Source organism: Thamnophis sirtalis, unplaced genomic scaffold (genome assembly GCF_051295495.1).
Source record: "Thamnophis sirtalis isolate CommonGarterSnake01/CBP01778 unplaced genomic scaffold, rThaSir2_p1.2 scaffold_12, whole genome shotgun sequence".
Lineage (NCBI taxonomy): Eukaryota > Metazoa > Chordata > Lepidosauria > Squamata > Natricidae > Thamnophis > Thamnophis sirtalis.
Window position 1 is genome coordinate 30,761,535 of NW_028261392.1, and position 16,705 is coordinate 30,778,239.

General features: G+C 36.4%; 1 protein-coding gene across 3 annotated transcripts in view; it reads right to left on the reverse strand.

Annotated features, from left to right (window-relative positions):
• Window positions 1-16,705, reverse strand: part of SH3RF3 (SH3 domain containing ring finger 3) — a 210,262-nt gene that overhangs the window by 30,217 nt on the left and 163,340 nt on the right. For all 3 annotated transcript variants that reach the window (XR_015698211.1, XM_014063379.2, XM_087726477.1), the window contains exons 5-7: window positions 7,442-7,542; window positions 4,017-4,187; window positions 1,976-2,214 (exon numbers count right to left, since the gene is read on the reverse strand). Coding sequence is in view for 2 of the 3 variants with exons in the window: in XM_014063379.2 (XP_013918854.2) it covers window positions 1,976-2,214; window positions 4,017-4,187; window positions 7,442-7,542 (511 nt within the window). In the remaining variant the exon portion in view is untranslated. The remainder of the gene's footprint in view (window positions 1-1,975; window positions 2,215-4,016; window positions 4,188-7,441; window positions 7,543-16,705) is intronic.

Here is a 16,705-nt window from a genome sequence, read left to right on the forward strand (position 1 = left end):
GTGGGGGGGGGAAGGGGAGGCCGGGGGTGTCACATGTGCATGGGCGTGGGGTGTTGTCACATGTGCATTGCATTATGAGTGTGGGCATGCATGCGCGCTTTCGGCACACAAGGACAAAAACGTTAGCCATCACTGTTATAGCCTCTCTCAAGAAAAGTAATCTTAACCTCATAAAATTGATTTTTGGTCTGATTTACCTGGTAGGGATAACAGTTCAATATTTACACCAAGGTACTGGGAGAGGTTATCTGGAATTTTGGAATGGGTTGTCATCAATATGCATTCAATTCCTAGATAGCAGTCAGTATATATTATGTAAATTTGATAATGAAAGATGGATTAAAAACAAGACAAGATGCTATTGGGAAACAGGAAACTGATCTCAGGGATTAAGCGTCAGATTGTTTCGGAAAGAGTTGCATTGTCCTTGAAAGAACAGATTTGCAGCCTGAGAACATTCCATGAATCTCAGTTACCATTAATAATATCTTTGATGTGGAATGGACATGTCTATCCTTGAGCCAGATGAATTTGGCAGGGATTATTATCTTGGATACCTTGAGTACTGCAACATGCTCTACATGGGGTTCCTCTTAGTAAGTGTCTGGAAGTTGCAGTTTGAGAAAAAGATAGCAAGCTAAATGCTAATCGGAATCATATGATGTTGCTGTAACATTTACACTAGATGTACAATACAATAAACATAATACAATAAATAGCTGTTTCTCCCCCCTTTCTTTAATGTTTAGCAGAACCTACATGCAGTATATAGCCATTTAAAAATAAGACTTTTGTAATGAGTTAATCTTCTTGAAAATGTGGGATAATGAGCCACTTATTCTGTGATTTGAAACAGTCACCTAAAAACCAAAGTCTATTCTATTTTACTTCTGATCAGAGGCTGCTTTTTCTTAATATGTTTAGGACAAATCAGTATTGTATGTTAGGAAAGCAATCTGGTGATCATCAGAAAGTATTTCTAAAATGATTCTGAAAAGCTGCTGGAATATATAATTATAATAAAAAAACTCAAAAGAACAGCAGTGTAAAAACTGATTTTATATGCATGCAGAACATTCTTTGAACAAAGAATGCCATGTGGGAAAAAAGCCCATTACATAATGTATAAACTCTATTTTTTAAAAAAGGAAATTGTATTTCAAGGCTCGCCTGGATGTATCCCTTGTTTTGTGCATTGCACAATAAACATCTTCCATATTTTAAATCTAATAAACTGTTTTAAAACATTAAAGCAATACATGACTTGTTAAGAAGACTTATCAAGTTTACTTCTTAACATACAGGATGCTTCATGCTTCCCAAATGAATTAGTGTGTAAGTACTGTAGTGGGACTGCCATTGTGAGTACAGGTAGTCCTCAACTTATGACCACAATTAGCCCAAGATTTCTTTTGCTAAGTGAGACAAAAAGTGAATTTTGCCCCATTTAACGAACTTTCTTGCCACAGTTGTTAAGTGAATCACTGCAGTAGTTAAATTAGTAACATTGTAATTGAATCTGGTGGCCCCATTGACTTTGCTTGTCAGAAAGTCGCAAAGGGGATCACATCACTCCTGCAATGGTCATAAATATTAGTCAGTTGCCAAGATGACTTTTTTGAATTTTGATCATGTAAGCATGGGGATGCTGTAATGGTCATAAGTATAAAAAATGGCCATAAGTCACTTGTTTCAGTGCCCATTGTAACTTCAAATGGTCACTAAGTGAACTGTTGTAAGTCGAGGACTACCTGTATAGGATAGCCAGAAAAGCAAAATGTGGTCCTTGCAAGCAATAAATACAACCTTAAACAATGTAGGCCAAAAACCAAACAAAAACTCTAATTCCTATCCCTGATTCAGTTTTGAACAGAGCCAGGACTTTGCGGAGGCGCCCTAGACAGACAGAAGATTCCGAGACTCTTTTTCTCTGACGCGAGATTCAGAGGACAGGATGTCTGCAGATTATACCTACCCATTTGCACAGCGCTGCGAGGCTGAATCACTGGGTGCTGAGAAGAATATCTCAAACAGTTATTCATCTGTGGGGAGCCTCCTGGCAGCTGGGTCTGAGAGGGAGGGGTTGTGATTGGAACGGCAGGTCTGGTAACAGGAGCAGAGCTTGTAAGAGCCGGGGCAGCATCTCGAGGGGAGCCTTTGGCTGTTGGAGAGCCTCCTGTTAAATTCCTGGGCTGGTTAGTTGATGCAGGAACCCTGGATAAAAAGGAAGTCCAAGAGAAGAGTTCTGTGCAAGAAGTCAAAGGCAACATATTGGAATCAATGTTTCCTCATCATGTGGTCACAGGTAGTTCTCCAGGTACAACAGTTTGCTTAATGACCATTCAAAGTTACAACAGCACTGGAAAAATGGACTTTCAACCATTTTTCACACTCATGACCATTGCAGCATCGTCCTGGTCATGTCGTTGGTGACATTCAGACGCTTGTCAACTAACTTACACTTATGGTTGCAGTGTCCCGGGGTCATGGGATCCCCTTTTGCAACCTTCTGACAAGGAAAGTCAATGGGGGGAGTCAGATTCACTTAATAGCCATGCTATTAATTTAACAACTGCAGTGATTCACTTAACAAAGGTGGCAAAAAAAGTAGAAAAATGGGGCAAAACTCGAATAGATTTGAATAATAATTATTATTTTTGCCACAAACTGGCCAAAACATTGTGAAGCATCAAAACCTGTTGTCAAGAGAGGGAGACAGGGAGACCATTTACAATGTCTGTAAAAGACCCATAGCTGTTGTAAATGTTCAACAACCAGTTATAAGTTGAGGACTACCTGTGGAACAGCACATTCTGTCTCATGAGAAAGTGATATGTATTACACAAAATATGCAACCTTAGTTCTTATTATAGAGAGAAAAGCTGAACAGAAATCCTTACTTCTGGAATTGAGAAGAAATATAGGAAACTAGTACTTGCATAAAAAAATTCTATTTGACCTCTTTTAAAGAAAGTATGAACTATGCCAAAAGTAGGAAGCAGAAAAAAATGGGCATTTCGGCTGATATTTTTGTGGTTTATTTCTACCTGTCAGCCTCTGCTTTGCTTATGCTTCGGCTGCCATTGAAACGGGGAGGGGGGGCATGGTATTTTGGAGGGGAATCATTGCTGTGCTGGAGGAAGTTTCTAGACGCTGAACTGACCACCTTACTGCGCATGTGGAGGAGGGGTGTTTCCTGCCAAGGCCAACGGTCCAGCATTCCATCCTGGTGATGCCTTTCGAAATTATCTCACACCTGACATTGGGGGGGAAATATGATTGGACTGTGCACGGGGATGCCAAGGGGAGAGGAATGAATTATACATTATATTATTAGCTTTCGCGCCTAATTAACCAGACTCAGCTTAGCTTTGCAACTGTTCATTTATAATTAGTAAAAGTACACTTGATTTCAATACAAATGGAGTCCAGTGGTTTTCTTTCCCGATTACTGAATGAAGTGATGCTGACACTACCACATGCAGCAGTTTAGATGTATAGCCTTCCCCTGCCTAGCTATGAGCAACCACTGTACAGTAGAACCTCTGGTCACAAACACTTCTGGACCACGATTAAATCAGGTTTCGACCAAAAAAATTATTTTTTTCTCACGGCTGATTTCCCCCCCTTTTTTTTGTAAGAGCCAAATTTCCAAAATTATGTTCAGGTGACGACAAAATTGGGTTGCTACCAGAGTTATGGAATGAATAATGGTCGTGACCAGAGGTTCTATTGTATCTAGACAATAGTCTGAGATCACAGACGAGATGAACATGTACTTCGCTGTAGTGGTACAAATGTGAGATCAGGCACAATCCTTCAGCATCACAAACTGTTCTTATAACCCATTTGTGAGGTTATTATGATAAAAAAACATTATGGAATTGAAAATAATATATTAAAATTAAAACATCTGAGGTGCAAACTCAGGAAAGACACTTTTTGGGGGATTCAGTTCCTTCCTTTGGGAGGTGGTGATGATATCCGATTGCTAACCCCCCCCCACTGTTTCTCACCTGGAAACTGGAGTGACATAATTGCCTGGAAAGACGCCACACATGCCATTTCTCAAGGACGTCCCTTTGAACCAGCCATCCTGACACTTCTCGATAACACGATACATTTCGCCCTTACGTAGTTCTAGTTCATCTGTCTTCTGAGGTTTGTAGGCATATAATGCCAAATAACTGTCAAAAATGATAAATATATAAACAGTCAGAGGGTAAAGCTGAAGACGCGCATAGCAAGTAAACCATATTTTGTTTTAAAATAAAATACCTGTTATTGTTACATTTATTTATTCAATTGAAATTATTAACCAGCAAAAGAATATGGGAACGTAGAAGGAAAAATTCATCCAGACAGCTACAAGATAATTAAACACATTGACAGCACTAGAATATTAATTGGAAATTCATCTACAAATTTCAAAAATAGGATGCCCATAACAAAATTTAGCTGGATACTGAGTATCAAAATGAAAAGACGCAACACTCAAGTAATTCTACGTAATGTATTTTTAAGATATTTTGCACTTTAAAAATAGGTAGCTGAATTAAAGGAAACATGAAAGTAGTATTTCTAAAATTACCAGAAATCATTTTAAAAGACTATAGTTTTCAAATTTCCCCATTGTTATACATATCAGAGGGACAGTCGTTGAGAATCAGAGTGGGTGGTTTAATGGGATATGCTCCTTCAGGGAAATTGGGACTTGGAGCTGAGGGAAACCCTGAAGGAAAGGGACTTAAAAATCTGGGCACAGATAGGCTGATGGGTTACACTGTGCGTGGATATCTCTGGCCATAGAGAAGAGCAGGGATGACATGTAACAGCTTTGCCTTCTTTGTCCCATAAAATCACTTGCCAGGATTCTTCCAGATTTTTATTTTAGCCAAAACTCAGAAAAACCAATCTTTCAGCAAAATTCCAGAACAATCAAAATTCTGCCAATTCAAAATAGTTTGGCAGGAGCTCTGGGACACGAAAGTTTGCTTCAAGTTCAAAACAAATATACTGCATATTCTATTGTGTGCATACCCCTAATAAGGTACACTATATATAAAACTATACTGGCTTTGCTAAATTACATGTGATTTTTGGGGGGTAATTACTGGAAGGTGTAAAACTGGAATTTTCCACATAGCAGCTCAAAAATTACTGGAAGGTGTAAAACTGGAATCTTCAACATAGCAGCTAAAAAAACAAACCCTAAAATTCAAATTCAGTTTGAATACAGACTGTAACCAATACACACAAGGCCCTAATTCTTCTGCCTTCTAGAAAATACAAGTTGAAAAATAAATGTTGCTTGCTTTTTTTATTTTATCCCTGTGTGCAGTAAGCACTCTCACTGCAAGCAGAAAATAAACAGCAATAATTATTAGACTGCTCATATCTTTTAACAATTCCTCGAGGCATTCTTTGCCTTGATTTATCAAATGCTTCCAGTAGGCAGCATCCTGATCAAATAATTAATGTATATTTTTCACAAGAGGCTTGAGGAATTATTGTCACATTATGTTTTGGCAGTGTATGTGTGGTGAACTATGTTAATTAGCACGAGTGCGTTCTCTGGTTTTAGTACAATCAGTACTAGACACTTGGAACAAAATATAAAACCCTCAGCTATCTTTGACTACCCAGTGACATTAGAAAACAATATTGAACTTGGGGCTTTTTGTGATGCTGGCTGTCTGGATATTATGAGTTAAGTTTCAGACTACACTATTCAGCACTAATAGTTGCCAGGTAGAATTGTATTCCAGCTTTAATTTTAGGCTACAGGGGCTCAACTGTGACTGATTTTAAAACATCAAATTCTCGGTACTATGATTGATGTCATCTTTGTAGGCCTGTTATGAGTTTGTGGTACACCTTTGAAGTGAAGTCTGGTTTTCTAGCGCTTAAGAGCACGGAAGTGCTTATTTCCCTTTTCCTTACACATATTAAAAAAATCCACGATTTGTCAAGTGGAATACTGTAGACAATTACAGAAAAACCATACAGTGAGTTCATTAAAAATACATAATTAAGTACTTATGGTAGGTGTGATGTCTATAGGTAGTGCTTATTTAGTGACTGTCTCGTTTAGTGAGTATTTGTGCTTATAATGATGAAAAAGTAAGCCAAAGTGACCAATTCTTTGTATGTCTGCAAAGAAAGCTGAAATTATATCACAAGCTGTTACAATATCATTTTGTGACTGCTTTGCTTAACGACCTGATTGCTGGTTATTAACCATATTAAATAAACTTAGTGTAGTTGTTAAAAAAAATATACATTCTCTTTCTCTCTTTAAATGCAGCAAAGACACCTTAAATGTCTTAGATGGAAATTCAAATGCTGAGATTATATAATGGATAAGATTATTATAAAGTTAGAAGAGAACCGCAGCCATAAACAAAGAAACGAATTCAGGTAATGGAGAAATGGGTGAAGGACACTCACCATCTCCAAAATTAATCAGAATGTTTTTTCAGATAGCAATAGCAATAGCAGTAGACTTATATACCGCTTCATAGGCCTTTTCAGGCCTCTCTAAGCGGTTTACAGAGAGTCAGCATATTGCCCCCAACAATCTGGGTCCTCATTTTACCCACCTCGGAAGGATGGAAGGCTGAGTCAACCCTGAGCCGGTGAGATTTGAACCGCTGACCTGCTGATCTAGCAGTAGCCTGCAGTGCTGCATTTAACCACTGCGCCACCTAATATTCCAGCTGATAGGAAAAGTGCTGGATCCAAGGAAAAGAAAACTCAGCTTGTGCTTGGTGTTTTTTCCCCTTGATTGTGTATTTAAATTCAATAAATATTTAATCATTCTATTTTTAGTATCTTTCACTGAAACTAAAATTTTTACACGTACCATGCTAATGTTGTAACATCATTTACTGCTTAAATACATACCTGGAAGAATTTTATTTTATGAACCACTCTTCCTAATATAATTTCAGGTACTAAATTGTATAGGAATATTGTTTCTAAATGGTTTAATATAATTTATGGCAGTGGTTCTCAACTTGTGGTCTGCGAACCCCTGTGGCTGTGATATTGTCACGGGGGCCCATGAAGGCTTGAAGAAATGATTTAAATCTTAAGTCCCAATGGTCTGTGGCCACAAAACATATTTAAAGTGAGTCCATGGTAAAGAAAAGGTTGAGAACCACTTATTTATGATATTAATGATTTTCTCTATTTAATAGGAACAATACCTGCCAAGTAATCATTCACAGAACTATAATAAGTAACTTGGAAATTAAAATTTGTGTCAACCTGTGAATACAAGTGACCTAGCCTTTCACTCATCACTTTTCAATGTTGACAAAAGGCTGGTTCACCCAGACCAGTGATAACCATGAGAAGAGGTTCTGCTGACATTTTCAAACTACAAATAATAATGCCAAAATTATACATTGTTCTTCAGAGCAAAACTTCTGCTTACATATTGAGTGGTAATTGGACCTTCGATGGTGTTCCTTGATCTCCCACAATTGCGCTGGTTCTGGGCCCAGCCATGGTTGCGGATCCAGCTAAAGTAGAATCCTAGAAGCAACAGAAGTGGAGAAAAATGAAAGGAATGCCCATTTCACACTCATTTTTTACTCAAATTGTATGACCTTCAATGTGTTTATTTATTTATTTCACTTATTAGTATCCTTTATTTTCTTTAAGATAGGTTCTTTAGCTTTATGCATTCTAACAATGTATTTTTTGCAGAAGAGTCACCAATGGCCAAAGCTCCACTATAAAAAAAGATTCAGAAAAATCTGTATTTTTTTCAGCCTAAAACAAGATTAGTCTCTTCATTCTTTAGATTATACTATGCTTAATTTGATAAGAGCCATTATTCACTTTTAATTTTATTTTCTTATTAACTTCTTGTGCAGTAATAATTCTTCATATGTACTGTTATGTTAAAAAACAAGTTGGTTGTCAATTTCTCCAGTGATTATTTTGTATATTACTTTTTATAATCAGCCAGAAATCTCTTCAGCAATCAGATATGAACTACAAAGCATTAAAATAATAACTATTGTCATTGTAACTCAGTTTATTATTATGTTCTTTATTCTCAGCTCATATTACAGTGTCAAAAGGGAAACCAGATCTACTACTGATGAAACATATTATTTTTAAAAAAATACTTATGCCTTCTCTACTGTCTAACAGCAATAGCAATAGCAATAGCAGTAGACTTATATACCGCTTCATAGGCCTTTCAGGCCTCTCTAAGCGGTTTACAGAGAGTCAGCATATTGCCCCCAACAATCTGGGTCCTCCTTTTACCCACCTCGGAAGGATGGAAGGCTGAGTCAACCCTGAGCCGGTGAGATTTGAACCGCTGAACTGCTGATCTAGCAGTAGCCTGCAGTGCTGCATTTAACCACTGCGCCACCTTGGCTCTTAAAAACGTTGTTTGGAAAGGAATAAATTTTGTTCTCTTTAAAAGAATATATTCAAGAAAAGGAATGTTAAAAAGCTTTCCTGGCTATTTCTTGTCTCTGCATTTTAAGAGATTGTGCGTTTCATTTTCTTTCAGTTGATGGAATTTGGACCAATGATTTTAAAAGTTTCCAAGGTTTGGCAAGAAATAGATAGATAAATTTATTCACTTATAAAGACTCCTGATATGAAATATATTCATAAATCCTTCTTCCTCTTTATGTCATCTTGTGGGATTTTACAAATCCCCAAGTTAAGATGCATTTCATAAGCTGTGAAGTGTGACAAATTTTAATGCTTCTTTCCAACTCACTGTCTCTTAATCTTAAAGCATCTATTAGTCATTTACTTAGCTAACTGTAGCACCAGGGACTGGTACAGGGGCAATAGTGCAGAAGGACCATTTTTAGTGCTGAAATTGGATACCCAGTCTTCTAATGAATTGTCCTTCTGAACAATAGGAATATGCACGAGAGTAATGCTCTACAGAGAAAGGTTGGAAAGAAATATATTGGACCGAAAATATATTTGATTCTCCATTCCCTCAATTAAATTGCAAAACACAGTAAAAATGCAGACAAATAACTCATTTGAGTCATACAAATATCTGATTGACTATTTCTATTGTTCAGATCAGACAAAAAAAAAAAAAAATCCAGGCCAGAATCATTCCCTATATGCAACCGATTTAAATAATCCCCTAATATAGTTATTTTGATCTGTACTCCTAAAATTGTCAAGTCAAGCTGAGTTTTGATACAAATTCGGAGTTTACCAGGTTGGTGAAAATTGATGTAATATAATATTTTCCACATATAGATCTGTATTCATCAACATGTTTTCCCCAAATTGTGCACTGAATTAAACAAAACAGACTTTGTAAATCATGGATACCCAGATGAAGTCCCTGTATCATGAATGTTAAACTTAGATGATTTTTTGGACATTTATTTTACAATATTTGTATCATACTAACATTGCAAACTCTGCACTGTCTGGATAGAATATGAAAACAGCCCTATATACAACATATTAGTATAATTTAATCTAAAGGTTGGAACATGAGCCACCATTGCTAATCCCTCTTGCTCCAAGAGGAACTGCAATGGCACGTCAACTGAAACTAGCAAAGGATATCCTGATCATAGAATCCAACTGTTGTTCTAAAGAAGTTAACAGTCAAGGAGAATACTTAAGTTTTGGACAATCCCCTTCAAGGATCAGCCACTCAGAATGAATATGGAGGCCATCAGCAAATGCATCAATTTCTATACACACAGAAACTCTATTTTGCCAGATTTAGCCTGGTTTCATCCTACCCAATGCCTCCCACAGCTTTACCAAGAAAGACGCTGATAGTACCCTCTACGTATTGATAATATCTCATCCAAATTGGCAGATAATATCCCAATAGAATATATGTCCCAGTTGTTTAATATGGATAACAAATAACATTATTTTTCACATGGAACATTATATTTTATATGATAGCAAGAAAGCTATCTGGATACACAGGACCACTGATTTGATTTCCAGAGGGAAGTGCTACGTGATATATTTGCAATTAATTTACATTTACTTTCCATGTAATCTTGAGACTCAAGGCAAGACACACTGCACCTGTATGATATCTACTCTGGTTAGGTTTTACAATGATAAAATAGTGTAATGTGTGATTAAAAATAATTTTGTACAAATATATTATCACTTGTGTAAATCTTGCCTATTTAATTATGCCTGTTTTCAAATAACAAGATGGAAGAGTTAAAACTTAATATCTTGTAAAAAGATGTTTTGCATAAATTAGGTTGTTTGGGATTTGGCTTTGCTAAACATAATATATAAACTTACACTTTGTTTACTTTAGGAAACTGTTATTAAAACAGTTTATCCCATTAAAGAATGCTTGCAAGATGGCATTTTGATTTAGGGGCCAATAATCTTCAGAAAATTACATTTCATTGATCTATGAACATAGTAATCTGTTAACAGATTCTTTGCTTCCCAGCATATTGACATATTTGTTTAGGAAAGCATGAATTTAAAGAAAACAAATTATTGAATCTAGAAAAAGTAAAACAACAAATTCTTATTCTATTTTGTTAATGAGCCAAACATCTGATTTAGTATTTAACTAAACTATATAAGGGGGATATGATCATTTATTTATGCTTCTGTCTCCAAGAAAAAGAAACAAATGAAAATCAAAATACAAACTAAATGGAAAGTTACTTCGCACTGCAGTGCTGTAAATGTGTTTAGAATTATGAATATCAAATGGAAGAACCCAAAAGGTATTGGGGCAGAGGAGAAAGGCAAGAGGAAGGATGTCTGTTGACTTTTATTATTTTCCTGATACTTCCAGTTGTCATATACATGCTAATTAATATTTCCCTTTCCCTCCCTTCCTTTCCTTTTCCAATGTCATCAGTTGCTTCTACTTAATTCCTATTGCCAAATACTTTTCTCTTTTGTCACTTTTTTAATAGCCATATTTATATTGATACAGATCACATCTTTACCTCAGGAGAAAAGGAACATCTTAGAGCCCCTTCAAATATAATGGTTGTTCAATATCAAACAATAATGGTGGCACTTTCCTGTGGACCTGATATTGAGGATAGGTTAGGAAGACAGATAGAAAACAAGGCATTTTTATCTGTAGAGAACCATTTATTGGAAAGACTACATTTTATCACAGTTACTGAAGACAATGGGAGGCAAATATATTGACAATGCAACTTTAAAATCATGAATTCAAAGGCAACATTTGGTGGAATGCAATTGTCTAACACATACAAAATAATGAGGTTTTTTTTTTACTCCTTTTCAATACAAGAAATGCAATATCCCCCTCCCCCCCACGAACCAGTTTGATGTTATGGTAAAGGCATCAGGGTAGAGATTGGAAAATTGGGAGTCTTAGTTCTGCTTTTGGTACAACATCAGCTGGTTGATTGGGAGCCAGTCACTCCCAGCCCAAGAAGGAAAGCAAGAGCAAACAATTTCTGAAAATCCTATTAACTACTACAGGCAGTCAGTTGGAGTCAAAATTGACTTGAAGGCATTAAAAAAAAGACAATGTGGTTTTGACAATACCCCAAGTGTGTGGTATATATTTTTCTATCTGCTGTTCTCTTTGGGGTGGAGAAATAATAAAATTAACACTGATAGGAGGTCTTTTCTTTATTGTGCTGCTCCCTGTGTGGGCTTTTCCACATATTCAACTAAGATCTGACAGTGCAAATTGATTTTTGTGCATATGCACGGAGAGAGGGGGGGAGGGAGGGAGAGAGAGAGAGAGAGAGAGAGGGAGGGAGAGGGAGAGAGGGGGAGAGAGAGAACAGACATAAAATTTTTTTATTTCATGCCTGAATTTTATTTTTACAGTTCCATAGTGTGTGTGTGTGTGTGTGTGTGAGGGTTCTTACCACAATTGTAACTGCTAAACAGGTTTATCAGATACTTTTTAGTCTCTAGTTGCATTTTCAAGATAAATGGGAGTCATGTAACCTATAACAAAATACCATACAGACCAACATTACAAGAAGTTTAAATGCAAACATGCTGTTTCATTAGATACTGGATAAAAATTGTGTTATCTAAATTTGGAACAAATTTGAAACTGTTTCTCTGAATATCAAATATTGTGTATTGCAGTAATGCCATATTTATTAATGAAAATAGTAAGGTTTTTCATGTCTTCATTGCATATTTAGATTTTATCTTTAAAGTGAGAGCAATAAACTTAAAATCCACCTACAGACCTTAATAATATGTGATCCTGTGGCAATATCTCAGCCAGAAAATCGACTAATAGTCTTTGAAACTCATGCTGCTCATTTCTGTCAAATTCATTGACTAACCAATGGGTCATGCAGTTTCTCCAAGCCTTAATGTTCTTAGGAATAATGCCAAAGCACTGAAATTATATTTGCACTGGATCAACTATTGGCAAGAAAGCGCTGCACCCGAGATAAAGCATTCTCATCAAATGTTAATTAACGAAGTGGGAGTTAGGGCATCCAATGACTCCAGAACACAGCTTTTCCGTTAGTGGTGCAATATATTAATAAACACCCTTCCACACACTGATAAAATATAATTACAGCTGCAGATGGGCATATACAAGCTATTTCTCTATTGCAGGAGGTGATAAACATCAATTCTTGCTATAGATTTATCTAACCCATAAATTATAAAAACATCTGTGGTATTTCTAACTCTTGCCTACACCAGCCAGTGTGAGAGACTAAAAAATAAACTACGGCTCAGTTATTTCTGTGTAGCTGGTTGGGAATATTAAGATCATTCAGTAGTAACGAAGAGCATCTGTTTAATGAAACACCATACCATGGAGGACCCAAACTGCAGAACTCAAATGAATGAACTTTTCACTTGTCATTTGTCCTTGCCAAGAGAAAGAATTGACTTTCATATTAGGTGAGCAAGAAAGGTATAATATGATTTCACAAATAATTATTATTTTACGTGATAGTAAATATGACTTAATTCAATATGGCTTCTTCTACAAGAAAAGAAAACTAAAAATAAATTTGCACAGGTTTGTATTTATTTTATTTTTTTTGCAATATTGATGTAAAATTTCTATTCTATAATCAGTGGTTCTGATACAGAAAAACAGTGTGTCCATTTTAATTAAAAAGCAATTTAAACAAAACAAAGTATAAATGCAGACATTATTCTTCTGGGTCCACTCCAGGGGTGAAATCCAGCAGATTCTGACAGGTTCTGGAGAACCGGTAGCAGAAATTTTGAGTAGTTCGGAAAACTGGCAAATGCTACCTCTGGATGGCCCCAGAGTGGGGTGGGAATGGAGATTTTGCAATATCTTTCCCCTGCCACGGCCACCAAGCCACACCACACTACACCCACCAAGCCACACCCACAGAACCGGTAGTAAAAACAAATTGAATTTCAACACTGGTCCACTCAGTTGCAAAGACTAGTAGAGAACTAAACTGGGTAGCTCCTCATAACTACTACACTTCTTCACATTTACAATTCTTTACAAACTCTTCTTCATATATCTGATCGTGACTAAGAGTTTCAATTTAGGAATGCAGGAAGCTATCATTTGAGGGTGTCAAGATGATTTTAGATACAAGATTTTTAATGTGAAATCAACTGCATTAAAAACAGAACTTTATGAGTGGCTCAAAGAATCTCCAGTGTTTGCCACCAATTCTCTCTTTCACCCACAAAAAAATTCTGAAGTTGTGAAAGGCAAAGCAATTTAATAGGTGCCTTTGGGAAAGGATCTTCATTTAAAGGTTTCTTATTTTCTTGTAGGCATACTTTGGAACATACCCTGAAATTTGAAGAATAACAATATTCTTCCCTTAGAGAATTGGTGTGAATGACCAGAATGAACGTATTGTTAATTTCCAGACTTCTTTTTAAGTGTTTCAAGGATAACGTTATGGCACGTGGTAGTGAAAATTTTAGACTGATTCAAAACATCCCCATTTGACTCATAATTTCAAGGTATAAATTCATAGAACATATTGGAAATCTTGGGTAATCATAAATATAGACACAGCAGAATACTCATATTGCACTTGAAAGAATACTTATTCTTACAATGCAGCAATGGAAAATTATTCCCCCGCCCTACATGCTAAATAAGTCTTCTGCCATAGGTATATATGAGAAATCTTCATACCTATCTGTTTTTTGAGTGACTTAATTTTTTTATAAGTTTTCAAAAATAAACATAAAAATATGTAGTTTGTATAAAATATGCAGAATAGTGCATGTTCAGGTTTTTTTTAAAATTAAACACAGAGCCATGCTTATGTTATGTTAATTTCCACCTCTATGTTTGTGATTATAGGACCTTGGTGCTTTGTCTCAGTAGGGCTAAATCAACTCAAACTAACATTCTGGGTTGGGAGGGAGCCAGTTGAATTTGATACAAAAAGTAGTTTGAACTCTGATGATATGTTATGAGTATAACTGCCATTATTCACAAAACAATATTTCTTTGGAAGAGAAAATTAATTGACTGCCCAAGTCAAAAACCAAAGAGGATTTGGATTGATTTCTCCTAGTCTCCAATGCACAGACATAAAACTAAACCTTTGCCTTTGGCTTCTCTGTGTTTTAAATACAATCTGTATGCGTCTTAACTTTACTCTGCCAATGATTTTCTACAGTCTACAAATTTGGAGCATGTTTCTTGTTTTCTATTGACCAAGAGTTAGTTACATATGCCCACTTCCTTTTATATTGGAAAATCATTAAGACAGACTCTGGTTTTTTAGCGTTGTATAGTATAGCCTTTGTTGTCATGGTACAAAATAAATACAACAAAATTGGTTTATCATTCCGCATGAAGATGTTTTTCATCTTCAAAATATATACCATAAAATTGGGAAGTAGGCATTATTGGCTCTAATTGTGAGCAAATGTACTCTCTGCTCAAGATGGGAATTTATTTTGAACACATACAAGCAGTGCTCTAGCATTCTTATCTCCCAGCTCAGGTTATATATTGAGAAGGAGGTAGCCATGCTTCATTATTTATGAGATTCATCTTTGGCCCGAAAAACCTAGGGATTTGGAGCTAGCTGACCTGTGACCTTTCCAAATAGCAAAGAAGAATAATTCATTAGGGGTTCAAATGGAGAGAAGATGAGACATCTGAGGCCTAGGCAAGATTGGTGAGCCAAGTGGGACTTCCTCTGCTGTTCACACCAGTTTACTTTCACATATCTTCTCTATGAGCCTCATGCAGGCTCAGTTTTATCACTGGCCTGCAGCTGTATTATATTCTCAATACAAATCAATTTAACTAGCCTATAAGAACACTTGATGTGACACACAGACACAATTTAGAAGGCCATATTTAAATTTTATGGCTGCATTCAATCACTGGGCATCAAATGTGCTAAATGCAAATTAGGTTGAGGCAGGGCACATACTGATCAAGACAATAACAGGTTTCTAAAAAAACAAGCATTAGCAAAATCTGCCACTAAATCCCTTGCTTCTTAGGGCTGCTGGAAGCTATTCTTGTGTTTTTTGTGTCTATAGAAATTAGAATCCATTAGTTTCATGCTATTCAGATGATAAAAAGGCTTAAGAATACTACTTGTTTTCAGACGCATTTATAACAGAACAAGAAATGTATGTGCTTATTACTGACAAGCAGGGAACAGTTGAGACTTGAAGAATAATCTTTGTAGTTTTGGATACTTAGCATAGCAGTAGCTCTAAATGCAGATTCTTTCTGAGATGTTAACATTATGCAGTAGAATATTAAACATAGTTATTTAAAGTAATAGTGCTATATGTATTTTGCAAGTTAATTTCTTGTAATGGGTTCATTTTATAAATATCTATGTACAGAAAATCTTAAATGTGTAAGTTCTGTATCTTACTGATTTCAAGAGGATCTAATTCTAATACACCATCTTTTGAACCAGGATATGAATAATATTACTGTTTAATATTAATTAATTTAATTAATATTAATTAATTAGGATTACAATAATACAATAGCAGAGTTGGAAGGGACCTTGGAGGTCTTCTAGTCCAACCCCCTGCCTAGGCAGGAAACCTTATACCGTTCCAGACAACATCTTCTTAAAGACTTCCAGTGTTGGGGCATTCACAACTTCTGGAGGCAAGTTGTTCCATTGATTAATTGTTCTAACTGTCAGGAAATTTCTCCTCAGTTCTAAGTTGCTTCTCTCCTTGATTAGTTTCCACCCATTGCTTCTTGTTCTACCCTCAGGTGCCTTGGAGAATAGTTTGACTCCCTCTTCTTTGTGGCAACCTCTGAGATATTGGAACACTGCTATCATGTCTCCCCATGTCCTACTTTTCATTAAACTAGACATACCCAGTTCCTGCAACCGTTCTTCATATGTTTTAGTCTCCAGTCCCCTCTTCTCTGCACTCTGTCTAGAGTCTCCACATCTTTTCTACATCAGGGCAACCAAAACTGAATGCAGTATTCCAAGCGTGGCTTTACCAAGGCATTATACAGTGGTATTAACACTTCACACGACGAAAATTGCCCGGCAATGTGGGGCGCCTAATAACTGCTTGCTTGCCTTGTAGGTTGAACTCAGAGCCCGAGATCCCACCAGCTCATCGCCAGTGTTAAGTTCCCTAGAAGAACCAGGCGGGAGGCGTCTGAGGTAATTAACTCAACCAACTTTATTCACAGGCATTCGTAAACAAGAACAAGTAGACTGGCACCCCCACCCTGTCTGACAGCTATTTATACGGA